The sequence below is a fragment of the Microtus ochrogaster genome, linkage group LG4, assembly GCF_000317375.1.
Source record: "Microtus ochrogaster isolate Prairie Vole_2 linkage group LG4, MicOch1.0, whole genome shotgun sequence".
NCBI classification, from domain to species: Eukaryota; Metazoa; Chordata; class Mammalia; order Rodentia; family Cricetidae; genus Microtus; species Microtus ochrogaster.
In genome coordinates this window covers 62024499-62051171 of record NC_022030.1, presented here as the reverse complement: position 1 = coordinate 62051171, position 26673 = coordinate 62024499, and the positions used below count along the sequence as shown (strand labels likewise).

The following is a 26673-nucleotide window of genomic DNA, read 5'->3' as shown; positions in this document are numbered from 1 at the left end:
GACAGTGGCTCACAGATACGTGGTACAGCCTTCACTGCAGGGAGACAGTGGCTCACAGATACGTGGTACAGCCTTCACTGCAGGGAGACAGTGGCAGGAGTGGAGACAGCTGGTCACATGGCATCTGCAGTGAGGGAGCAGAGAGATGACTACTGCTTGGTCACCTCTAACTCAGTCCCAGACCCTCACTGCATGGGGCAATGCTGCCTACATTTAGGCTGTCTCTTCCCACTACTGCCTAATCTAGAAGCAATGTTACAGACATGTCCAGAGGCCTATCTTCCAGGTGATCCTATGTTGTGTCAACTAGACAGTATTAATCATCATGATAATAAGGTCTGTGCTAGAGTTTGAGCACTCAGAAGATACAGTGGACAGCTACATCTGGTCTGGATGGTAGTCCTGGTGCACCTGAATGAGTTTGGTACCTGATCCAGATTACTAACCTGGGGAATGCTTTCTCACCTGGTGGTAACTGAGCTTCCTCCTGCTCATCAAGACCACTAGAGTTGTCAATCAACAGGACCCTGGGAAGGCCAAGCTAGAGGATGTCCCAGGTGTGCAGGCGGGTATGGGTAGAAAGAGCGAAAATGAGCCTGTGTAGTACAGGGAGCAGAGGAGGGTAGTGCATTCTAGGAATGTAGTCAGAAACAGGGTGCAGTGTGTGCAAGCAGGTGGAGGGGGTTCCTCCTAGGCTGGGGAGGCTTCAGGTAGTTGCTGCTTTCAACCTCACCCTGGGGGATCAAAGGCAGCCGTGGGGAAGAGAAATGGGAATGAGGTGTGCTTTGATGGATAGCGGTCCCAGATCCCACCTCTGCTGCACCCACTCCTGACCCTGCTGTCAGCCACAGCGGGCTGGGCCTTTTGCTTAAGGAAAAAGGAGGAAATGTCAGTTATTATGTTTTGGAACACAATCTTATCTTTTCGTTTGATTTTTAAGGCAATTTTCTCAAAGATCAACCATCAGGTCTGACTGAAGTGTATTGACAAAATTTTAGCCACGGTGAAGAAAACGCTTTAAACCCCAAGAAATCTGACCCTGGTTCTTGGAACACTTTGATAGAGCTACCTTTTTTCCTTCCTTCCTTCCTTCCTTCCTTCCTTTCTTCCTTCCTTCCTTCCTTCCTCTCTTCCCCCCTTCCTCCCTTCCTTCCTTCCTTCCTCCGTTCCTTCTTTATTTCCTAGAACAAAGCTTAAATTCCAAAATCAGTGTTAGGAATAAAGGAAGTTCACTAAAGCAAATGAAGTCCATTCTTCTTTTGAGTGGTCTAGCATGAATGCTAAATTACTCCTTCTTCAGTGCCAGAAGTGATATTAACCTTCATTTTCTTTCCTGTACAAAGGTAATCAAACCCAAATTATTGCACATGGCAGATGAGCCCTCTACCACTGTGCTCCATCCCATCACAGTCCTGGTTATTATTAAACATTAGTGTTGAACTTAGGGACTGTATCCTGATTTTTTTTTTAGATTTATTTTTTTTATGTGCAGCTGTGTGAGTATATGCTTCGTTGGAGGCAAGAACCCATGGAGGCCAGAAGAGGGAATCTTTTGGAGGTGGTTATGAGCTGTACCATGTGGGGGGCCATCTCTTCCACCTCTGTATCCCCATTTCTTACTTCAGGGTGGGAAGGCAATAGGACGCGGGGTCTGAGGTTACTGAGTCATTTCAGAAGACTGCTCCCTCCAACAGCTCAGCCGTCTTCTCATATCTTCCACGCTGCTTGCATTTGGTATAAATGCACCAGCATACCAGATGACTACACTAGCGTTAACACACCAAATGACCCTCGTGTCCCTTTCTCTTTGTTCAAGTGCACGTGCTGCTCCAGCGTCAGAGTCAGAGCCAGGGGTGGGCAGACGTGGTGCTCTCTCCTCAGGCTCCAGCCTCAGCCCTACCTATATGAAATAAGAAACAGTCATTAGCCGGCTAGCAAGATTCTAAGAGTGGGTGGTTCGGGAGTTATTGCAGAAGTCTCCACCTGCTCAAATCCCTACCATGTAAAGGGGGTGTTTTAAGTATATCTTTATCAAGATCATTTAGATCATTCAAAGATGGTATCTGTTGAAAGAAGCCACCTTGCCAAGTGACATGAGCATTGGCCCTTTAAAGACCACCGGAGTTTGCGCACCAGTCCATCACAGTGAAAAATAGGATTGTGCTAGTCTGTGAGGCTTAGCATTAAAGAATTCTTCATTTGTTTGTGTAGTCTGGGTCTAACTGTGGCACAGGCTGGAACCCACCATCCTCCTGGCTCAACTTCCAGAGCAGGCACATGCCAGTCCATCTAGCTTCATGCTTGGTTTTTCTGGGTTTTGTTTTTGTTTTGTAACCCATAGTGTCATGTGGATTTGTTCCACTAGGCATCCCAGCCCCGAGATAGAGCTTCCCTGCACGTGTGCGTGTACACACGTCATCAGGGGAGCAGGGTGACACGGATCTCTTTGTTAAATCAGCATCTGTTTCCATACTTGCCCTTCCTGAATGCATCCATGCTGTGGTCCTCTGAAGCTGAGCCCCACCCGCCCTTGTTGCTGCAGCTGTAGGACTGTCCGTTCAGGGTCACTGTAGCTGAATCCCCAGAGGAACCAAAACCTTCAAAGCATTCCCCATGAGCAGAAATTGAAGGGCAGGGTTGTCCTGTCTCACTGAGTAACCTCCAGCCCTTGACTGGGGCGATTGTCAGAGCCCAGGTGTGGTAGACAGGCTAGGGAGCGGGGGCCCTCTTTCAAGTGGCCAGGTCTTCCTTTTGAGGCACCGGACACCATGATGTTATCTCTGACTTCCCTGGCTGCAGTATGCCACCCACTCTCAGCAAAGGCTTGGGAACCGTGAGGCTCCCGCTTCATGACCCACCCACCTGCCTCCTGTTTAGGAATCACATAGGAGGCTTTCAAACCTCATAGATGTTTACAAGGTGATATTTCCTTGAATATGGGCAAGGAGGATAGATTTTACAAATTAGCATTTGATTTCATTAAAAAAAAATAATAGCCCTGGTGTTTTCCACAGTTAGCTTCAAACATAATAAAAGGTTAGTTACATGTAACCCCCAAGGGAAAATAAGTTCTAATTCATCATCATAATATGTTGGCAATTTGTTGTCCACATTGCTCTGGCTCTAAAGACATGTAGGCAGATTTATCAACTGGTAGTTAGAAGCCCCAGGTTTTATGTTCACCTGCGAGTCTATTATGTAGGGGTATACTGGGTATCTTTGTTTCTCCTGCCGTCAAAGACTTGATTTCGTTCTTCTTGCTACACTCATCTTGGTTTGCAGAGGTGCGTGCATGCGTGCGTGTGTGTGTGTGTGTGTGTGTGTGTGTGTGTGTGTGTGTGTGTGTTTATGTATATGTATGCACATATGTGGAAGCCAGGGGTCAAATTTGGGTTCCTTGATCATTCTCTATCTTTTATTTTGAGACAAGGTCTTTCTCACTGGCCCTAGAGCTGGAAACTTTGGCTCAACTGGCTGGCCCATGGGATCCTGTAATCCTCCTGTCTCTGAACCCCCAGAGCTGAGATTATAGACATGTACCATCACATTCAGCTTGTCCCCGGGGGGTGGGATCTGAACTCTGGTCCTTATACTCTCAAAGCAGGCATTTTCTTGACTGAGCCATCTCAGCAGCCCCTGACATATTTTGTTTCATTTTTTTTAATTAAACATCTATTTGGTGCTGGATGTCTTCTATATACTAGGCACATTAAAAGAAGTTTAAAAATAAAAGGAAGGGATCTGCAGAGATCACTCAGTGGTTAAGAACACTGATTGTTCTGTCAGAGAACACAGGTTCCGTTCCCAGCACTCACATGGCCACTCACAATCATTTGTAACTCCTACCCCAGGGGATCTGATGCACCTCTTTTGACCTTCTTGGGACCAGGCACACTTGATACACAGACACACATAAAAGTAAAACACTCATACACATAAATATATATATATGAAAACATAAAGAGGGTAGGAAAACGCTAATACATAAGACAGCCATGGAAGCCTGAGAAACCAAAGCAGAATTGAAGGGAAGTAGCTCCCAAACCCATGGTTACTGGAACGGGAGAGGGGAACTGCCTGCGGTTTCACTGAAGTTCATACAGCTTTAACTGTGACAGTTCTAAAAGTAGGTTGCCCAAGAGCCTCTCTAGTAGTTACCAAGACTTTCCCTGTGAAGTAGTCACTCTTCAGCGTAAGCAGTGTCTGGTTTGTTACAAGGCCATTGGGATGTCTAGAGGCTGTGTTGAGTGGTGTTGGCGGGGGAAAGCAGTCTGTGTGTTGCATGGTCTTCAGGACTAAGGGAGGCTGCACCATGCTGCTGTCACCCTCCCCACTCACCTCAGTCCCCCCAACCCTAGGCTTCAGTCATCTTTGCCATCCTTATTGGAGGCTATGTATGGATTAAACTGCTCTCGGGAACATCCACACTGCAGGTTAGAGCTCCTCTTTTATTTGCTGTGGGCAATACAGCCTCTTGCAGAGCCTGTATTTGATGAGTGAGTGAGTCTGTCCATCCATCCATCCATCTGGTACTTGACTGGCCACATGGCAGAAGGTCCATGTGTTACTACTTCATGGGGTGGGGGGTGGGGTCCTGGCCCCCATAGAGAGTAGAACAGGTGGGGGTGAGGCAGGTTATGGCCAGAGTTTAGGATTGACTGTTTCGCATGGGAGGGAATTGAAGTTAAACTATGTGTTGTAACCACGGCAACAGAGCCAGGGGTCAGACTGGATTTGAACTGCCTCTCTTACTGGAATCATGTCATGTGACAACCTGACTATCCCCAAAGGAGAGAAAAGCTCTGAACTTTTGGAAACAGTTTAGTGGTGTGCATCCAATGCCCTGTAAGTGCCAATTTTCTTGGACTGTGTCTTAAAGACTGACCTAATCTTTAAATATACAAAAGTGTTGCCTTCATGACTTAAATATATATATGAAGCCCATCCAAGCAGTGGGAAATAATCATGCCAACCAAGGCCTATGATCTGAAAAGGAAAAAAGAATCTGATTGCTTACATTTTTATAACATTTTAACCCTGAATTATTGGGATGAAATATGAAAAACAGCTAGACTGCCTTTCAAACCTGGGTTTCTGTATGTCAGGCCTACACAAAACTACTACAGCATCACCAGAATGTGACAGGTGAAGAGATGGGCCGCAAGCAAGCTGCTACTCTGGTGTATGTGTGTATTTTGCAAGTTATTTTTGTATTTTGCACAAAACTAGAAGCTGGACATCTTCAGGACCCTGGACAGAGACTTTGGGGCCTGTCCCCTAAAACCTGCCTGCATCCAGCCGCAGCTGGGAGCACCGCTTCTCCACTCCTTGAGAGTTTTATAGAGACAGCTAAGTTTCAGGAAGGCAGTGGAATCAGAATCATGCCATCAAAGAGCAATCACACATCTAATTAACTTGTGAAGTTTTCTCCTCGTAGGCATGCCTGGTCTCTCAGCCAGGGCAGCCCTCCATGGGAAACAGACTCTTTGTAATTTAGCAGCTGTAAGCACCAAACTTGAAAAATGGTTGTGGCTGATTATGTAAAAAGAGATGAGGCTGGAATGGAGTGGGAATCTCTTGAAATGATTTCATTCCCTCCTCCCAGCCCTGCTCAGTCTGCCTTTACATCTTTCCAAGTACACTAGATTAATTTAAACTTTGTGCAGCTTGCATTCAGCTGAACATCAGCTAGAGGACGGTTTGATTTTTGACCCTTAAATATCAGCTCCTGACTGGCATAGCCAATTGCTCCCCTCCATGGCGCAGTCTTACCCCCTCTGTAAGCTTCCTCTGCCATCCTGCCTCCCTGATCACTGTATGGTTCTCTGAAATTGGGGGCTGCTATTTAGTGCCCACACATCTTCACCCTGGAGATACATTCCCACAACCTCTGGTTATGAATGAGAACCAAAAGAAACACAGCAGCCCACAGCGTACAAAGCAGTAGTAGAGTCTGATAGGGCTATGACACAGGGAAGCAGGGGACTGAAGGAGCTCGTGGCAGATAGGCTGCCACCAACAGCCTGGCATATGGTTCCAGTAGGGCAGCCTCTCCCCTGTCTACCCTAAACCCAGTCTTACAGCCCAAGTCTGGAGCTAGCCTCTGTCTTCTCTTCCCAAGGATTCCCAAACCACTTGGGACTCCCAGCTCAGATACCTCACCATCTTCCCTAGATTACAAAGTGGATTTTTTTTTTTTTAGTTAATTGCCTTGTGGTGTTTAACACAATGACCTCTCCCTTTTCTCTCTTTCTTTTTCTTAAAATCTAGTTCTTTGTAGGTGAAATTCACATAACTTACTTCATTGATTTGGAGTGTAATAACTTAATAGTTTCTAACACAGCCACAGATCTCTGCAACCTCTCCCAGGTCAATGTTGGGCCATTTTCATTACCTGAGAAGAGAAACCCTGGGCCCTAAACAGTGAGCCCACTTCGCGCATGCAGGGCCTTATAAACATACTTGGCACTGAGAGCTTCATCTAGCCAACCATCGGCTCTCTGAAATTCAACTTCCTCTGCAGAGCTCGAGGTGTAATTGAAAGTGGCCAGGGAAGGAATTCTTCTCCCCTGGACCCTCTTTCTGCGCTGGCCCCTCCTATTGTGCGCCTTCCCTCCCCGTTTTTGTAACTCCATCTGACACTGTGTTGTCTTTCCCTTTCCCCCAACACCTGTCATCTTCCTGGCCCCCCGCCGTGTCCCGCTGCCCCTTCTGACATTGTATACCCCTGCGTGCGCTGCAAAGGGAAGCACACAATAATGGCAGTCTCTGAAACATCTTCAGAGGTGGGAGTGAAGTCAGCCTCCTCCCGCCCAAAGCTCCGTCAAAAGCTCTGGGCGAGGGTTTGAACTTCACTTCACACTCACCTTTTAACAGGGACCTGGGATGTTGTGATTTCCTCCAATGGCAAAGGTGGCTTCTTCTTTATTTACCAGCCGACACATCCCTCTGAGCCTCAGAAGGGACGGAGGCCCTATTAAAGACCCAAATGAGTCTCCCATTGTTGACCTTGGATCAAAGCAAGCCGCCTTTAATTTTCTACTTCCCACAATGACTTGCTGTTGAGTTTGTTGAGGCCTTAGCCCTCAGCAGATTCCCCCTGGCAGTGCCAAATGGCTCTTTGAAAATTCTGAATTCTTTTAATACAGGGAGAAAAAAAAAAAACTAAAAGATTTTAGCGGTGTGTTGTACCTAACACAGCCAAAGAAGTGAGTGAAGGCACCTGTGGACACCAGAGCGCCGTCAGCATGCACAGTGCACATGCCCCTTGTTCCTTTCTCTCCTGTTGTCTGGGTTCCCCCATTTTGTTCACAGAGATGTGATTCTTAGGAAGACACAAGTTAAAGTAGTTTGTATAATTTTGGTTGATGACCAGCCATCTCGTCAGCCACTCATCTGGATTATAGTGGCTACAGCATCCTGTCTCCCAACCATACCCCTGAGGAACGGTGGGAAGAGATATCCTCAGGAAGCCCTCTCCGTCCACCATGCTGTCTGAATCGTCAGCTTCCAGGGCTTTGGAAGACCCAGGCTATGACTTGGGACTCACATGTGAGAAACAGTGGCAAGAGTGATTCTTGAAGAGTTCAGGTGCTCCCAGCAGACACCTCCTGGCTCCCTGCCCCTGGAAGCAATGGGATGTGGGAGCAAAAAGCTGATACCCTGAATGTGGAAATGCGCCTGGATATTAGAAACCGTCTGCATACCTGGCAGAGGCCCTTCCCGAGATGAGCCCCCCACAACAGCCCATTGAGATGGGCTCAGCTAATGATCGGCTGGGCAGATAATCGGAGGAGAGTTAATTGTGAGGTTCGATACAGCATCTTGTCGGCAGAGATAAGTTGTCACGTTTTCCACTTGAGCTGAAACTAAATGATTGTAAAATAAGTTATGAGTGTCCTTGGGCCTGTCTGCCGGAATGATAGCTAAGAATACATTCCTGGCCCATCAGTCTCGAGCAGGCTGCTTGATATTTATGCGAGTGGAATGTTATTTTATTCTCCCTCTGGTCATGCCTGTCAGCTCCCCGAGTGAAAAGTGAAACTGCTTCTTTGACTCATACTTCACATGCCGGAGCTCCGAGAGACCGCAGATTGTGATCATTATGGCTCATGTTATATATTTTGGGGGGTATGTGTTGAACATTGATGCCCGATTGGGAAGAACTAATAGGCAACATTGAACACATAGGATGGGCCAGCCCTTCCTGGCCCAGTAACCCATACCTGGGAGATCCATTCACCAAAGCAGATCTAAACATGGAGTAATGAGGCACTGGCTTTTTTTTTTCCTTTAAATTTGATTACCATGCTTCACCTTGCTTCTCTCCTGTATATAATGCCACAGACCGCAGTCTCCTTGACGTCCTGCCTGTTAATTGATACAAAATGAAATGCATTCTTCATAGGCAGTCGGGAGACGTGGTGGACTCTGAGGGTGGGGCTGAGGGGCATCTCGTCAGGCTGGAGGAGCAATGGGGAGTGAGGAAGCTTAGTGTAGAAGCCTCACACACTTTGACTGCTCGTATTTTAGATCGGGGGATATTAAACAGTTCCCAGGGAGTCTCGCGATCTGGGAGTCAGGGCATAAATACTTATACTGCAGGTGCCTGTGTGCAGAATCCAAGTAACTAGAAACATCACTATGCCTGAGGCGGCTGTCAGTCGAGCCCACTCAGTTCTCAAGCCAAGGCCACTTTCCTGGCCTCTTCCTGTCTCCTGCGATCACAGGGTTTGCCCCCTTCTGATGCCCATCATTCTTCACCATCAGTGTTGTCTTCTTAGTGCCTGATTACATCAGCCTTGTGCAAGTCTCCACGTGGGCTGCCCAGTCATGTGCTGCAGCTCTGTTTTCTGACCCAGCATTTGGTCCCTCGGGCATCTGTATACCTTACTCTCTTAGCCTGGTGAAGAGGCCAGACTCCTAGAGGGTACTACTTCAATACCTGTCCCACGGGTAGGAAAAGAAAGCTGGACAGGGTAGATTCCATTCCCTGAGCCATGGAGTGTTTGGACATTGGCACATGTGCAAGATGCAGATGGGAAGATGGTGGGACCTCCTGGCCTTCTCTTACAAGAGAAGAGACCAGACCTACAGAGTTATCTTTTGCCATGGTCTCTATATAAGCATGAATGGCCCCACCCCTTGGGGTCTTGTGCCCTGTGAATCCCAGGGCACACAACAGTGACTGGTTCACTTCTGTTCTCATCTAAGAATGAACGTAAAGAAGCCGGGCAGTGGTGGTTGCACGCCCTTAATCCCTGCACTCTGGAGGTGAAGGCAGGTGGATCTCTATGAGTTCGAGCCTATCCTGGTCTACAAAGCAAGTTCCAGTACAGCCAAAGGACTTATAGAGAGAAACCCTATCTTGGATGGGGGAGGGGGGGTGAACATAAAGGACTCACAAATGTTGGGGTTGCTTTCTGTCTCACTAGTCAGACCCAGGAGTACTTCCATGTCTTCCTTAGTGTGAGATGACTCTTGCACTGTTCTCCCCATGACACAGTGACACCTCTGTTTTCCCATTAGTCTCAATCCCCGGGCCCTGGGGGAACCCTCCACAGGCCACAGAGTCATGGTTCTTGTCTGTGGATGAGCCCCCCGCCGCCCGGCCCGGTCTGGTTATCTGTGGGGTTGGCATGCCTGCTGAACATGGGGTCCCTTCAGCATTCTGCGCGCCAGTGCAGGGCCCAAGGAAAACAGTCTTTTATTGAAGGCCTCAAGCAAGAAATTAGATAGGCATTCTTTTCAGGCCTTAGAAATCGGCTCCATGGGGACAGGGGTTCTGCCCTTTATTCTTTGACAGCTGCTAGCTCAGAGAGCATGCTCAGTAAGTGTAGGCTGAGTGTAAGGGAGACTGTTTCTGTCAATAGCTCCCATTCATGGCTGTAGTCGTTCACCTAAAAATAGCTTCCAGACAGTTGGGAACTTGCAGGACAGTGGTGGACACAAAAGCATGCTTGTGGTGAGATTTTAAGGATGTAGCAGAGTTGATTGCACTCCGCTGTTCCACGGGGACCACAGGTCCCCTCCTACCTGGGCCAGGACCTCAGGCAGTCGACTCTTCAGTAAACTGGTCAGTGCAGTAGAATTCCCCCGTAGCTGTCATTGTGGTGAAGAGAGAAAACAGATCCTGTATCCATGAAGCTGGCATGATGCTCCTGTGACAGACGTTTGTCACCACGTGGAGAGAGCCAAGCCAATGAGACAAGGAGAGGCAGTGACTTGTGCAGGCTGTGGGCTGGCCTCTCACAAGCACCCTCCGTGCGCCTTGTGGGCTTCATCTACCTTCCTATGCAGAACTCACTGTGACTTCCCATCTGAGGATGGAGGGACAAACCACAGCAGATGCAGGAGAAACAGATGCTGCCCTGGAGGCCTGTCTACTTAAGTGACCCCTGTCAGGGGCACTGGTGAGGACAGCAGTTGCCAGCCGTGAGGAAGAACATTTCAGTGAGCTTTGCTTCAGAGAGCAGCAGAAGTCAAGTAGTAAAAAGGGAGAGTGGGCAAGGGAGGCACTTGGTAAGACTCAGCTTGTGTGGTGCAGGCAGGGAGGGACGAAATGCTGGGACCACAGGCATTATCTAGAGTGGGACGTAGCTTACAGGCTGAAGATCCCCAGAGCCTGCCAGGCCTTGAGGGAAAAGTGGAGTGTTTGTTTCCGAGAGATGGGGGAGAGAAAGTTCAGTTGGTTAGATGGTGGGGGTTGGGGTGAGGTGAGGGATTCAGGAGGAACAGGAGAAACCTTGGGTGAGCATCTAGGAAAGTGGTGGGTAGATTTCTAACTGAAGTGCAAGAAGCTCAGGGTTGCAGGGGTGCTGGTGCAGAAGGGACCCAGGCACAAGGAGCCAGGGTCAGGATGATGCTGTCTCCATGACCCTAACTGGAAAAATAGATGAAGTTAAGCTTCCTCTCACGAACGATGGGAGAAACTTGGGAAACTGGGTTTTCAGAAATGTTTCCAGTAGTTAACAATGCTGGGACCTGCCACGGAGGTCTGCCCATGGGGGTGAGAGGTTGCTGGATGAGCTGCTGGAGTGGGGGAGGGAGCGGGGGAAGCAGCTGGCAGAGCCCTGAGGACACCAGGGAATGAAGGCTGCTGAGACATCAGGAAGGAAAGAACCTGGCATGGGGAGGAATGGGACCAGACTTCACCTGGGCAGTTGGAGTGACATCACAAGGAGACTGAGGGGCTGTTGTGGAAATGGAGAATTCCTGATCCAGGATCTGTAGAGTTACCATGTAGCTGCATAGCTTCCCCAGGGTGAGAAGGGGGGGCAGAACCCCGTGTCATGGCAGGAGTGTCTCCAGGGTAGAACACAGAGTGGAATGTGCCTTCCAAGCAGACAGTGCCTGTAAGTCCAGATGTCCAAGGGAGGAGGGACAGTACTGAAAGTCCCATGAATTAGAGATGTCCTAGGCTTATAGGCCACTTCCCAACATCTCTGGATGTTGGATTCCTGTAATACCACTACCCTACTTTCTGTGGTTTTCACATCTGTCTCAAAGCATTGCCATGTGGGCCTGGAACATGCTTCTAATTGAGAACAAGGAACCAGATAGACCAGCAGAGACTCTGGGGACAGAACTGAAGCACCATGCTGAAGGATGTCTCAGGGACAAAGCCAAAGTTCAGGGCGTATCAATGCCCTGGCCTGCTGGACTCTCAGAGGAAGCTGAGTGGCATTTCTTGCAAGTACTGTCGCCACCTCAAGACTGCCACTTGTCACTTCTTCATGAAAGTCAAGAGTTTGTGCCACAGTAATGACAGTCCATAGATACCGAGATACCAGGATATGCGATGGTGCTTTCCCTCCTGTTATCTTAGAAAGGGCTCTCTGTGGTAGGAGGGGAAGGAGTTGCCTGGAAACAGGCACATTTGATTTTCATCCCAAGAAAGGTGAATTCTGTTCTGTGTGCCAGTGAGTGAGTCCAAATCCTGCCCAAGTAGACTGAGAAGTAGATTTTTGAAAGAGCATCTTCATTCTCACAGAAAACAATGATTTATTTGAATAGGGACATTTCACTAAAAGAGAAACTGTGATTTGTGTCCCTTTAGTCTTTCTGGATTATCAAACCGTGTAAATTGGCTTTCAGGGTGGTATTTGGAAACCTAGTTTATTGGCTTTGTTTTCGTTTCTTTTTGTTTTGTTTTCTATCCGAGGCAGGGTCTTGTGAGGTAGGCTTCAGTGGCCTGGTAACAGCTGTATGGCCTAGGCTGACCTCGGACTCGTGGTGTTTCTCCTGCCTCAGCCTCCTGGGTTCTGGGATTATAGGTGTGTGTCACCTTGCTCCAGTTGTTCCTTGACAAGTTCAAAGCCATGTTGTTGCAGAATTTGTTTGTTTCTTGGTTTTGGTGGTGGTTTCTGGGTTGATCGGTTGGTGGGTAGGTTGGATTTTGTTGTTTTGGCAGGCCTAGGTCTCACTATGTAGACCTTTCTGTTCCAGAACTCTCAGATCCTCCTGCCTCTGCCTCCTAAGTGATAGGTTAAAGGTGTATGTGACCATGCTCAGCTAGGGGCCAGTGTTTTCACTTAAACCCTTCTCCTCACCACCACCACTGCAGCCAGCCTGCCAAACTACAGGATGAAGTGAGGGTCAGAACTGCTGGCTGTCCCTAGGACACAGTTCACCTTGGGAAAGGAATCAGTCCTGGAGCCTGGTGGAAGTGGAAGAGTGGCAGCATCAGGGGATGGAACAGAAGGTGATGGTTGATACCAATTCAGAGCTGAGGTGCCCGTCAGCGGGAATCTGGGAACGGCTTTTTGTGGTGGGTCCCCAGCTTGTAGGGGTTGGCAGTATTCCGAGATTAGACACCAGGCGGATGGGAGTCAGTGCAAGCCTTTCTCTCCTTGTAATTACAAGACTCCTGACTCACGACAAACGACTCTGAAATGTGGGGTGTGGGGAGGTCACCACCCATGCTCCTCTGTCCCCTGCTCAGTGTACTGTCCTGCCCATGTAGTCTGGCACTTCCCAGTCTTTAGCACTACTTGGGCCTTCTTTTTGGTAAAGAGAGAGTAAAAAATAAATTGAGTTTCATTTAAAGTGAGTCCCTGTGGCCTTAAAGCCTCTCTGCAGAGCTGGAGGGACTCTTCAGTCTGCAGCTCTATGGTATTGACTTGGAGACATTCCTGCGGGCTGTTGGTGAGCTGTGGCATGTTCTATCTCCTCTCACTGATTACAAAGTGAAGTCACAGCCACGTGTAGTACTACAGGGAGAAGAAGATCAGAAATTGTTCCCCTTTTGTATGCAATGTCACACCCACTCAGGACAGTTTGTGCATGTTAGTATCTCATTCCTGGTAAATGAGGGTCAGTAAGGGAAGGAAAGGGAACACTGAGAATCCGAGATCCACTGTCCTGCTGCCCTTGATGTCATGGATGTGGGTCTGAGGTTTCAGGAGTCCAGTGGCTGGAAGCAGAGGATTTCCAGTGCCTGCTTTGGGCTGAGAGGTGCACATGGCAAAAGTGCTTAGATCTGTTCACTGCTGGAGCCCCGGCCGCCCACCCAGCCACGTTGTGCACAGATGTCTTTGGAAGAATGGAAAGATCTCACATGTTAATGCTGGAGGATGTTGCTTGAATGGGTTTTGCCTTCTTTTCTTTGCTGTGTGCTCCAAGCTCACTTTTGCATTCTTTTGCCTTTTCTGGTTCGGTTGCAGACACAGGGCTGGGTGACTCGGTGTGTTCCAGCCCAAGTATCTCCAGCAGCACCAGCCCCAAGCTTGACCCGCCCCCTTCCCCCCATGCCAACAGAAAGAAGCACCGGAGGAAGAAAAGTACCAGCAACTTCAAGGCTGACGGGCTCTCGGGCACCGCTGAAGGTAAGGGTCCCCAGGCTGCCAGGGTGAGCATCTGCACTATGGAAAATGGCCTTGCTTGTGAAGTCCTCTATTTACCTGATGCCAGATGTGGATTTTCTGAAGTGGCTCCCACAAGTGAATCTTTTTTATTCCATACATGCATGTTGAGATAAGTAAATACACACACACACACACATACACACACACACACACACACACACACACACACACACACACACACACACACACAAATGAAAGGCATGAATGTAACTAAGCTTCAGAAATACTCAAAAGAAAAACAACAGTTCCAAACATTGTTGCATTAGCATCAAGGTTTGTTACTGAGATGGACAATAGCAGAGTTTATCTTGAGCAAAGGTTCCCACTCTCAGAGACTGCCCTGTCCTTCAGATATTTTCTCTTTCTTTGTCTGCCAAACTTTTTCTCAACATTCTCCTGGTTTGTCCAGAACTGTGGATTGCAAGATGCTACTCCCAATAGGGAAGGGCAGCTTTGTGAGCACATAGCAGTCAACAAGGACCGTGGGGCTCAGCAGGGTGTCCCATCATTTGTAAGGTGGGTCGTGTTATTTTGGGTGTCATGAGGAGGCTGGAGTCCAGAGCCTTGCAGCTTGGGGTTCCTTGCAGGGCCTAAAGGTCTTTTCCTTCACCAAGATTCACTTGGTTCTGTCCCCAGCAGCTTCCTGCTGACAAAGTTAGGCAACGAAGACCAGTTTTCTTATTTTGGGGATAAATAAGAATGATTCTTCCATGTCAGCGGTCATAGAAGCTGACACTGAAGGGTGCAACACCGAGCTAGATGTCACTGCTCGTCCCACCATAAAAGGTTCTGCTCAGAAACTGATAGCTACTGAGACCTCATCAAGAGCCTCCAGCCAATGTCAGCTCCAACCTGCCCCAAGGAGAGGTTGGGACAAGATGGTAGCCTTGGCACCCATCTAACCTCCAGCCTATAGATCCAAGCAATATTTCCCCTAACGAGTGTTTTAAAGTGCATGTCATGTAACGGATAAGCATCTTAGAACATGTCACATGTTTCCAAATGGTGTTTGTTCTTAATGTCATAGCACAGCGGATGGCCAGTTCTCTCCACACACAGCTGCTTACATGCATTTCGGTTACCCACACATGATCTGTGCATAAAACTGTAAGATCAAGCCTGTGGAAGCCATCGGTAGTGTACCCAGCCAGTGGGGAGGTGGAAGGAATGTGGAAAGTGACCTTTGCTGACTTTCTGAGCTCATGGGGTCATCTGGTGGGTGCTGTGTAGTAGTGTACCATCAAGCTGGGTCAGGGTGGGTCTGTCCTAGCAGACAGAAAGAAGGCAGCTTTGGGAGATGGCTCTGTAGTGCTGGCCTTCTAAATATGGGGAATTGAGTTTGAGCACCAGAACTCACCGAAATAAGCCAGGCATGATAGTATGTAACTCCCCCACCACCACCCAGCACCAGGGAGGTAGAGACAGGTGATCCCTGGCGTTTACTGGCAGGCTGCCCTAGTCTGTTTTGGTAACTTCCAAACCAGTGAGAGACCCTACTTCCAAAACAAGGGAAAAAAAAACGGTGTACAGTGTGTGAGGAACGATGCCCTGTGTCCTCTACATGAGCACGTGTGTGCATACAGGCACTGCAGAAACACATAGATTAGAGAAGCTCAGCAATGTCTCAAGCAAGCCTGAATGAGTGGGCGGCACACACTCAGAAGTTTCGGATGGGTCTGCGGAGGCCACCCCTCAGTTCCCTGATAGTTTATAATAGAAAATAAGTTCTAATAATGTCAAAGTCATCTGTATAGTTTTTCCCTGGAAAGTGTTAACTTGCCCCACTGCCAGTATGTCATTTTTATGAGGACTGTAGTTTATTGTTAGTCTATGGTAATGTTTTTCCCATCTTTTAACTTTGGTTTGTTTGTTTGTTTGTTTGTTTGTTTGAACCTGGGTCTCACTGTGGAGTCTGAGCTGGCCTCAAGCTCACAATCCTCCTTGCTCAGCCTCCCGAGTGCAGGGTGTGTACACCCCACAGCGTACATTTCTAAAGTCAGATTGTGTGCTTTATTCTACCGTTGAAGCACCATTTGTGGTCCTTAGGACTCTATCCCTTAAATAACAGCTGCATGAAGTCTAACAAGCATGTTGACCCCAGAATGAAAGCCAGTTGTTTAAACTCTTCCTCTTAACAGTGCTTGGTTTGGTGTGAGGCTATGTTTGTGGGAACTGGAGAGCTGACTCAGCAGGTAAGAGCACTGGCTGCTCTTTCAGAAGACTCAGGTTCAATTCCCAGCACCCACGTGGGGGCTCATAACCATCTGTAACTCCAGTTCCAGGGGACCCAACCCCCCTCACACATTCATAACGGCAAAGCACAAATGAACATAAAATAAAAACACCACCAGTAAAACAGTTTTAAAATTTTAAAAAGAAAAAATGAGTGTGTTTTCTGCGCCTCACACCTGTGCAGCACTGACTCCTGGTTCTCGGATGCTGTCTACCTGTAGCCTCTTGTTTTATCTCTGCCATCTGCGATACACACAGTGCCATAGCACAGGGATTCTGAACCTTTTCTGTGACTCATTTCCACTGGAAAAAGGGAGTTTGCGGCCCCAGGTCTAAAGATATATAACAGATATTCATATCTATAAATAAGAGATAGATGATTAATATATTTTAAAATGAGTCTCTTGCATACGTTAATTTTTTACCACTTATTAAAAACAAAACTGGGGCATGAGAGATGGCTAGAGAGAATACTTGCTGCTCTTCTAGAGGACCAGAGTTCTGTTCCCCAGCACAGACATTAGATGACTAACAGCCATATGCAGCACCAGCTCCAGAGCTCCAATGCCCTCTTCTGGCCTCCAAGGCCACTAACATATACATAGCTGGCTGCATGTCAGATACCACAAGGCATAGGGCATCTTCAACTTTTTTCACCGTTTTTTGATTTTATAATCATCAGGGCTTGGACCACCACTCTTCATAAATACGTACTACAAAATAGTAGAGTATGTGTAGGCCCATTTCCAAAATTGTTGGAAATTTTGTCCCAACCCCAAGCCAAAATGCATTTGATGATTTTATTTTTAATGGAAGTCAAGCCAGCAGCTCCAGTGGTAGCCTTTAAAACCAAGCAGCCTTGCCGGGCGGTGGTGGCACACGCCTTTAATCCCAGCACTCGGGAGGCAGAGGCAGGCGGATCTCTGTGAGTTAGAGGCCAGCCTGGCCTACAAGAGCTAGTTCCAGGACAGGAACCAAAAAGCTACGGAGAAACCCTGTCTCGAAAATTCAAAAAAAAAAATCAAACAGCCTCACAGTGTATTTCAGAGACAGACTAATTTGATACTTACACTCTGAGGAGATGCCTGTAGGAAAATACCAAGTTTGTTTTTTGTCTGTTATATTTCTGTAAGAGCGCACTGTAAACACTGCAGCTCAGAGCAGGCTGTTATCCTGGGTCCACTGTGTAAGAAGCTGGGCTGTAGAAGGCACTGTGAGGTAGTTGGATGCGCTTTCTGCCTTCTGTCTTTCATAATTTTAACAGACAACTCCAACTTTAAGAGTGTAAGAATGATAAAATTCCACTGATAGCTAATTCAGTCAGAACCGTAGGGGGAAAACTGATAGTGTGCTCAAGCTGGTCACTACAGATTTACCGAAGGGACTCCGGAGACTTGAGAAAGGGCCGCAGAAGAGGTGGAGGGAGGAAGGAAAGTGTCCCTGGAGATGCAGTGACAGACCTTCCCTAGAGGAACAGGTGCCATACAGCCATGGTAGCCAGAGTGAAGGGAGTGCTTTACCCACCTCCTCATCTCTTCCACCCTGTCCTCAGCACAAGTATACCAATGGCCAAAGGCCTGAGCCTTGACGCCGCTGGCCCACATGCCTCAGACCAGAAGCCTCGAAGCACTAAGGGGTAGGCTGCCCATCATTGGAGCCCCCGGACTAGCTACATGCCCCTGGATGCCATCCCCAGCTGCATGGCAAGAACTGTTCCACAGCTTGCTGGGGTGTTTCCCTCTGCAATTTCTGCAGTCAGAAACGCGGACTGAAAGATGGCATATTTATGATGTTGCTTCAGTTTCAGAGATAGTGCCTGACTGGCACCTTACTGTGACGGAAGCAGCCACTCTGGCTCCCTTGCTCTCCAGTCTTGCTTGGGGATGAGCACCAGTGCGGTCTATACCACGTGACAGAAGATGCCTTACCAAGCTTAAGTAGAGTAACTGCTGTGATTTTTAATACTGACATGTATGTGTGCAGATGCTGTGTTGAAACCTGATGATAGTATGCTAATCTAAAAACTAATAATAAAACGAATCAGCTGACCATAGCAAGTGACAGAGCAGGAAATGTAAAACATCTTTGTATTTGTGGCTCCAGCATGGTGATTGGGCAGTCAGATCTAGGGATTAATATAGTGGATTTTGGGAGCTCAAGCCCCTTCCTAGGCTCTTAAAGTAACTATGTACATCACAGGAATCCTAATATGTGAAGGTCATGTAGGGCTCACTCCATCCCCAACCCTGCCCTGTGAGTGCTTGGAGGAGGGTAAGGCAAAGTCAAGACAGCGATTCACCCTCTCCCATTGTGGCCATTTCCTTTAACACGTGCCCCTGAGAAACATGGGCACATACCCTAGACCTGAGCCTTCCAGCCAGAGCCAGTGAAGGGCATGACCATCCTGCAGACAGGAGCTCAGGTGCTGCTGTGCGGGGCTCAGCCTCCCACATGAGCACGAATGTGCACACCCCCAAGTCTGTGGCACTCTTCCTCAGCAAAAGTTAACGTTCTGCCAGTAATTAGGTTACAGGAGGAAATACAGGCTGGTCTTTTGAGATGAATTTTTCTCTATGGTTTCTTGTTCAGAAAAACCCAGATTTTTTTTTTTTTTAATTTCTGCTAACTATAGCATTGAGTATAGGATATGTGTCACAGGCGGCACAGTGGAAAGTCTCCGTCCCTCCTCTGTAACAACTGTTCCCATTCATGTTCACATGGTCCAGTTCCCTGAATCATCACCAGCACTGACTGGAAACACCAGTGGTGGTCTGTATCTTCAACTGAATTTTATTTGTTGAGAATGATTGCATAGACTAAGAAAATTGGTTGTATCATTTAGATCTGATATTTATGGACCAATGAGGAGCCTAGAAAGGGTAGAAAAGGAACTGAGCCTTGTCATGGACCACTGGTAACCTAGAGAACAGTCATCTAGGGCATGCACAGCTGATGGAAGATGACTGTCGAGTGGTTACGTGGCCCGGACTAATCTAGGTAGTATCAGAGGAACCCTTGCATGGACTCCTCAAGGAGATGACTTTGGGTTAGAAGGAAGCTAAGAGCCAGCAGTGCTAAGCGGCAATGGCCCTAGCACTGGTGAGGTGCAGGGTTGGTCAGGCCACAGTTGAGGACTGGGGTTCTGAAAGAGTGCTAGCACCATCTTAGGAGTGCCAGGACCCAGCTTATAGGCATGTGCCTGGGAAAGCTCGGGGGCCGAGGATTCTCTAGGTCTATGACGACACCTTCTGGATTCCTTCTTAATTGTCATCCAATGGTGAGGCTATGTATCCTCCCTGAAAGGAAACCGCAGCCTGGGAGCCCTGCTCTGTGGCCCCAAGTCGGGTGGTCCTCGTTAGTTTTACAGCATTCATGCAAGTTTGCATCAAGTGCTAATTTCCCTCTTTCCCCAGTGAAAAGGCTGAAGTAGAGAGAGGTTAAGTGGCTTTCTTGTCCAGGGTCAGATCGCTGGTGGGTGACAGAACTGTCTCTTGATTCTGTGCCGTAGACTCTTTCCACCAGGCAGAAAGCGAGGCTTTGAGGTGTGTGAAGCAGCTTTTGAATCTAGGAGTGGAGCATACTGAAAAGCCTCCTTGAATTCCTCCGATTCCACGGAAAGACACCGGCTTTCATATAGGTCTGAACATCTAGAAGTTGTGTGGCACAGATCTTTTTTTAAAAATGCAGGACCTGTCTCAATGCACCCACTCTTATTATACAAGAGGGTCCGCAGAATTCCTGGTGCTGCCCCCCACCCCCCACCTCCCCCAGGTTCACAGTGCTTTGTAGAAAAGGTCTCAACAGGAACTCATTTCATCCTTCTCATCTCATTCCTTCGCTGCTTTCTGGGTTTCTACTGAACCATTGAGTGGTCGATTCTGAATGGCTATTAAAGGATTATCCTAGACAAGGTAAGTCACCACCAGGCCGCTCCGTTAAGGTAGAAAATGAATTGCTCATCCCGGCTGCTCTCACTAAGCAGTCAGAGGTGAGGCCCAAGCTGTTGACAAATTCCATTAACTCCAAAGTTGCAAAGGTCACCTTCAACTTGGTTTTCCTTCATTCACTCGGAGAAGACCCTGAAATTGTGAATCATGTCTTTTTCCCCCCATCAAATATTAAGCCACCACCATGGGGAAACATGGGTTTGGCACTATTGGAGACACTGGGAATTAAAATTCTCCAGGGTGTTCAGAACCTTAATATGTCACAAACATGTGCTATAAATGGTACTTCTAGGGTGGCAGAGAAATGCTAAAGAAAGATGTGGACATTCAGAGGCATAGCCACGTGTCCCAGGATAAGTGTGAGGGAAAGCTGATCTGGTCCATGTATAACTCAGTTTTGTATTTAGTACACAGTGGTTGTTTAAAAACCTGGAAAGAAATTGCTTTTTCCTGCATACTTCAGCTTGGTCACCTTGGGGTAGATTACAGTTGATGCTTTGGAAGGCGCTTTGCAGAGATGATAAAGAATTACGGGCACGTGGCATGTGGTTGCTTTATCTATTTAGATTATCAGCAAGTAACCTTTAGGCACACAACAGCGCTTAGTTCTGGCTATTTGACTGTGTTGATTGCCATGCTCTCTGGGTGTTGTATAAGCTGGGGGTCCTACCTAGCATGGTTAGATAGGTGGTCAGTGTGTTTCTTCTGTTAGGAGAGCGGAACACACTTGTGGGTGTCTTGTTACAGTGGTATACACGGCATACACGTGACTGACAGAACCTGCTATGCATATGATGTGATTCCACACCACATGTGCTCCCATACTTTGTTGTTTAAAGACCTGGGATCTTCATGCGAGATGACCATGCAGGTCTTGCACACTGTTGTTTGTCACTCCATTTCCCCTTCTTCCCTTGGGGACGTTTCACCAGCCCTCTGTATGTCTACTTGCTCTAATTTTGGCCGCTGCCCTGAAAGGAAAGGGAATGTATTGTCTTCATCATCAACAGCATGGGGATTACATAATCAGCAGCCATTGTCATGCCTGCAACCCAGAATCCCACCATCTTCCCAAAGATAACATAGAAATGTAGTGCTTCTGATTCTCCGCCCAAGGCTGTCAGAGGCTGACAGGGTCTTACCACGCTTAAGCTGTGGGTTCTAGGAGACACGACGGGCCATGATGGACTCACTACCCACACACTGGGTTGGCTTTTCAAAGAGAGTTCTCGGGCAGTCACTCGAGCTTCCCAGAGAACAAGCCTGCTGAAACTGAGTAGGGCTGAGCTTGCTCTAGACGTTGACATTGTGCATTGGACACAGTTGACTCAAAAGCCATCCTGCGGGGTAGAGTCTGGCTATCACAAACACACACAAGCTCTAAGTGCTCTTAGATCCTTTGTAGGAGTCAGCAGGTTGGAAGTAAACAAAGATGAGTCGATTATAGCAGGGGAAGCCAGAACAGAGGATTCACACCATGACAAACCTGCCAATAGGAGAGGATTTGTGGTCCTTTTATAAGTCCACACAAACTAACAGGGTTAGCTTCAGGACCATGAAACCATTGAGCACCTACTGGTGCCAAGTGCTGTGCTTGATATTGAGCGGGAAACTAGATAAGGGGTCCCCTGCCCTGAGCAGGTGCAGCAGTGGAGACAGGAGAAGGCAAGGACTGGTGCTGCACTACTGGTACCCAAACATCCTGGTTGCCTGGGAGACTCCACAAAGGAACACAGTATCTCCATTGCCTTTGATAGAGCATGGAATGTCTACTCTCGTAAAGCACTGATGTAGGGGAATTCTGTTCTGTGAAAATGAGATCAGTCCTAGGAGGTGGCTTAGAGCCCATTCAGTGTCCCAAGGAGCTGCAGTGTGATAGGGCAAGTGGTCAGTTCAAACTGCCTGTCCCTGGACATACATGAAAATAAACTTACCCTTACCAAACACAAGTTGCAAGACTCCACTTTGGAAACCAGATATGCAGCAAGCCTCCACACCTAGCTGTCTGCCTGTACTTGAAGGTACTTTTTCTAGCTGAGGGGCTATCAGTCCAGCATCCCTCTAAAGAACTTTATCCCAGTGATAACACGTTTTCCTCTGCCCAGCTGGGAGTCCCTGGATCTGTGACATTCCACCGCCAGGATCTGCCTTGAGGTCCTCAGGTGCTGTGGCTGTCACTTAACTCAGCAAGAAAGTTGTGACCCCTGAGACCATGGTCACATCTAGAGGAGAGGCAGTGCAGATTCTCGTGGTGGTACCCTCTGCTTACCACTTCTCCCCAGCATAATTCATCACCTACTTTCTGCACTTCATATTGCCCTGTTTCATAAGCTCTCAGGTCAGCAGCTTTTGAACAGATTGTGATGGTCCCCTCCCAAATCATGGATACATGATACATGTCAAGATACATCCTCAGACATCAACCACAATGAGGCTATTTCTATTCTGAACCATGTCATTCCTGTGGGTAGTCGGGGATGGGGGAAGCAGTTCTGTTTTAGGGTCAGTAGAGCACTGATGTGCCTCAGACACAGATGGAGGCCGAGGTTAGAGGCTGGTAGGCCTCTGGGTCAGGGTAGTCTCTGTTTGTGCCTGGTTATTCACTTGGGCGTAGACCCTAGAGCAGTGGTTCTCAACCTTCTTAATGCTACACCTCTTTAATACAGTTTATTATGTTGTGGTGGCCCCCCAATCATAAAATTATTTTCATTACTACTTCATTACTGTAATTTTGCTACTGTTATAAATCTAATATAAATATTTGTGTAATGTAAATATCCTATGCTCTTAGGCAACTCCTATGAAAAGGTCTCAACCCACAAGTTGAGAACCTCTGCCCCCCTCAACACACACACACACACACACACACACACTTGTGTTTCTTTGTAGCACAGCTAGGCTCAGCAGGGCCCTGCCCCCTCAGTCCTTGACTTGCTCTTGAAATTAGGAAACAATCCTTCCCAAACTGGGTCTCTTCCTGGCTTGTGTGCAAAGATTTCTTTTTCTTGTCTGTGTTTGCCGTCTCGGATATAGTTAAAGTGCTGCTTTGTGGGCAGTGAGAACCTACAGAATTAGACACCGACTGTCTTATGGAGGTAGTCTCTTGCCATTTCTTCAGAAACATAACCAATTTTTCTTTGGGATGATAATACTTGTTCTATTTGTTGTTTTGGATGAAGGGAGTGAGCATTTCAAGGACAGTTTGAAGTTAGCAGGGGGCGGGGAGTGATTGGTTGAGCTTTCTGCTGTTCATAGAAGTCCTGCTTTGCTGATTCAGGTATTGACCTGTGTGCCCTGGCTCCGGGTCTGATAATGGTGACCTCTTGTATCATTGAGATGTCTTACTTGTGCTTTAGAGAAGGCATGATTCAGGGTGAGCTGGAAGTTTGTTTGCACTCTCTGCAGCTGTCTTCCTGCCTTTTCTCAAATAATAAGGAGCAGGTTTGACGCCATGGGCGCATCTCCATGAAAGAAGGGAGGACGGTGGAAAGTTGAGCCGCTGGCATTGCCATGCGCACACACGGCCTAACTGGGGCTTCTTCGGTATGCAGGCTATGGAGAAAATTGGCCATTTGTCTGTGGGGTAATGGGCTTTGTGCAATATGAAAATCTATCAAATGGTTACATGCAATGACTTTATATCAGAGTTCATGAAGAGCACCTACTGCACACAGTTTAATTCTATTTAATTTTTTAAGGGGGGAAAAAGCAAAGGGAAATGTTTTAGTTTCTCTTAAGCTGATTTCTCTCTGCTTTTTCTTAAAAGTGCCTTTCTAGTTACCACACAGTGATGTGATCATTATCCGCCACCTCGTCGCCCCGCTGCCTCTGCATGCAGTAAAATACAAAAAAAGAGAGAGACCAGGGAGCTTGTGAAGTATGACTCCCCATCCCAAGACTCATTGCCCACGATTCGTACCGCTTGACAGTAATGATCTTATTACAGCACTGTGGACCTTGAAGAGATTTCGCGAGGAGAGTGAAAGGACGGAGGCTCGTGTAATCAAGTGGCGCTGAATATTCCACGCGGTTTTGATCACACACTGATTGGGCACAGTTTTAGCCCATCTTCTAGTCAATTATGCATGGCCCCTGTGCTCCTCGGATAGGCAGGAACATTGATGGCTGTTGTCTGGCTTTGGCAGGCAGCCAGGAGTTTGAAGTGCCTTGCACACACCGTCTTCAGGATAAGTGCTTTTTAGTTGGAATTGATTACCTTTCTTTGGGTTTTGCTTAATAGCAAAACTGCATTTGGAGAGGGCTTCAGGTGAAAAATGGCCATATTAGCCGTTTAGAGCATCTGAACTCCTAGTCAATTTTTAGGCTCCCTTCGTTTCCATCTAATTTCTGCTTAATGATGTAATGTTTGCTAATATGTGGGACACCTCACCATGTTTGCCTCCAAGCATGCGCGTTGAGCATGCTGGATAGGTTCGATCACATGGCCACTTCTCTCAGGCCTTGAGACAGGTACCAGCTTTGAGGTGATGTCTGGATCAGTGTCTGCCTTCTCCTAAAAGTGTGCCCAAGCTGCTTTGCCCTGCGAGGAGATGGGAGTAAATTATCCTTGCCGGGGTTGCCTTCCCTTTAGGTGATGGCAGAAGGAGATGTTGTCCTTGCTAGTTTGAGATGTGTTTTGCTGCTTCTTGCCCCAAAGGATTGTGGTCTTTCTGGCTTTATCTGAGGTCCAGGCATATTTGACAGCTTGGAATGTTTTCCAACAAGTATACTGTGTTGCCTGGTGTTAAGACCATGCAGTTAAAAAACAACCACATGCCTAGGAGACTGAGGAACCGAGAATTTCACATCCTCCTGTCAGATTCTTATGTCTGATTCTTGGCTTATAGATAATTCTAGAACTGTCAGGCAGGAGAATTTCAAAGTTCCTTTTCATGTTTTTTTTTTGTGTGTGTGTGTGAGAGCACAGAATTGGACACCGCAGAGTACATAATCAGCGTAGTGTAGTCTGGAAAATATTTTGAAGTCACCGAAAGCGTGGTGTCTGGGAGCCTCCAGTCACCGAACTGATGTGTGAACTAAGCGCCCTGGCTTGCTCCACTGGGTATTTCAATAACTTGATTTGGCTCTTCCTAATGAGATAAATTGGAAGCTTTGTTCTTTCACTTGATTTTCATTTGGTCTTTCATGGTGTCTGCAGGTGAGAATTGCTGTCCTCTTTCGTCAGAGCGGGAAAAGCCATGCTGCACTCTAGGTGCAGCTCCCGAACCTGCCCTTGGAGAAACCACCAGAAAGTAAAATAATGTCCTATCAGAATTTCAATTCACTGATGCCTCTTTAACTGAGAAAAGCAGTCACAAAGTGAGAGGTCTGTTGACACTCCGTTAGCGGTAGGGTTGCACATAGTTGCTGAACTTCGCTGTGTACCAGGCAGTACTGCTAAATGAGTACTGTGTGTCCTGCCATAATCCCTGGGAGACTGCGAGGTAGGTGCCGTTATGCCTGTTTTTATAGCTGAGGAAACCAAGGGTCGTAAACTTTAACTAACTTGCTCAAGGCCACAGACAGAGCAAGCGGCACCTCAGAGCCATGCAGGAATGCACCAGTGCTCTGCTTACAGCTTCCAGCTGCCTCCACAGTGACCTTCCCTTCTTGGGAAGGCCACGTTTGCCCCTTCCCTTCAGATCTTGCCTTACCTCACACTCCTGTGGATTCAGTTCATACCAAGGAAAGGATGATCAAAAGGATGGTTCTCCTCCATTTTAATAAGTTAATAGCCAATCACTCAAAAATGTAATTTGACCCGTGACTGTGTATCAGCAGATGGACAAAATGTGGGTTATTTTGCCTCAATGGATGAATCCAGCTCCCAGAATTAAAGAGAATTAGAGCTGGTAGACCCGAGGGAACAGTTGCTAAGCGAATGCTGAACAGCTCTTACAACAATCCTGGAATTCCCGCGGGCCAGCCGTGCGGTTTGAGATCTGTTAGCTATTTTCCTCTTAGCATCACCTTAGTCTTTCGGGGACCGCTAGTGACGTGACCTGAGCTGGAAGGTTGGTATAAGACCCACCTGGCTACAGGGAGCCTCCGATGTGGTATAGCTGTTTGTCTTCCTAAATGCCCGAGTGTGTTTGGTCGTCCTTGCTGGTGGGTGGGGAGACTGAAGGTAAATGTGTCCAGCTGCTTTCTTCCCTTGCCATCCCAGGCTCAGGGATGGGGCATAGAATATTCATCAGCCAAATCATGGAAAGGAGGAAACAGCCAACCCCATGCCCCTATCCCTACCCTGCCACCATGTGACAGGAGCCATCTCTTCATGATTGGCTCCAGTCTGTCTTTAACAGGTAACTAGGTCCCTTCCAACAAGAGGGTTACAGTTACTATATCTGTAAGTTTGCTCAGAGTGGGTCTCTTGGGGGTTGTTCTGTCGGAAGAGTTGAGGGCAAGTTGAAAGGCATGGGTTTTTAGGCCAGATGTGACTCCTGCTTTCATTTCAAAAAACTAAAAATTACTTCATTGAATATTCCTCCCTATCAGAACCCATGGATACATTGAATACTCCTCCCTATCAGAACCCATGAATACATTGAAGAACCTTGTTGGGGTTGCTTTCTGTAGCCCCTAAGGTCTTCAGAGATGTTGTTAACTGGGAGGGAGGGAAGGAGGGA

General features: G+C 47.6%; 1 protein-coding gene across 9 annotated transcripts in view; it reads left to right on the top strand.

Annotated features, from left to right (window-relative positions):
• Window positions 1-26673, top strand: part of Agap1 (ArfGAP with GTPase domain, ankyrin repeat and PH domain 1) — a 456884-nt gene that overhangs the window by 338836 nt on the left and 91375 nt on the right. For all 9 annotated transcript variants that reach the window (XM_005361713.3, XM_005361712.3, XM_013351735.2 and 6 more), the window contains one exon: window positions 13665-13826. In XM_005361713.3, coding sequence (XP_005361770.1) covers window positions 13665-13826 — 162 coding nt within the window. The remainder of the gene's footprint in view (window positions 1-13664; window positions 13827-26673) is intronic.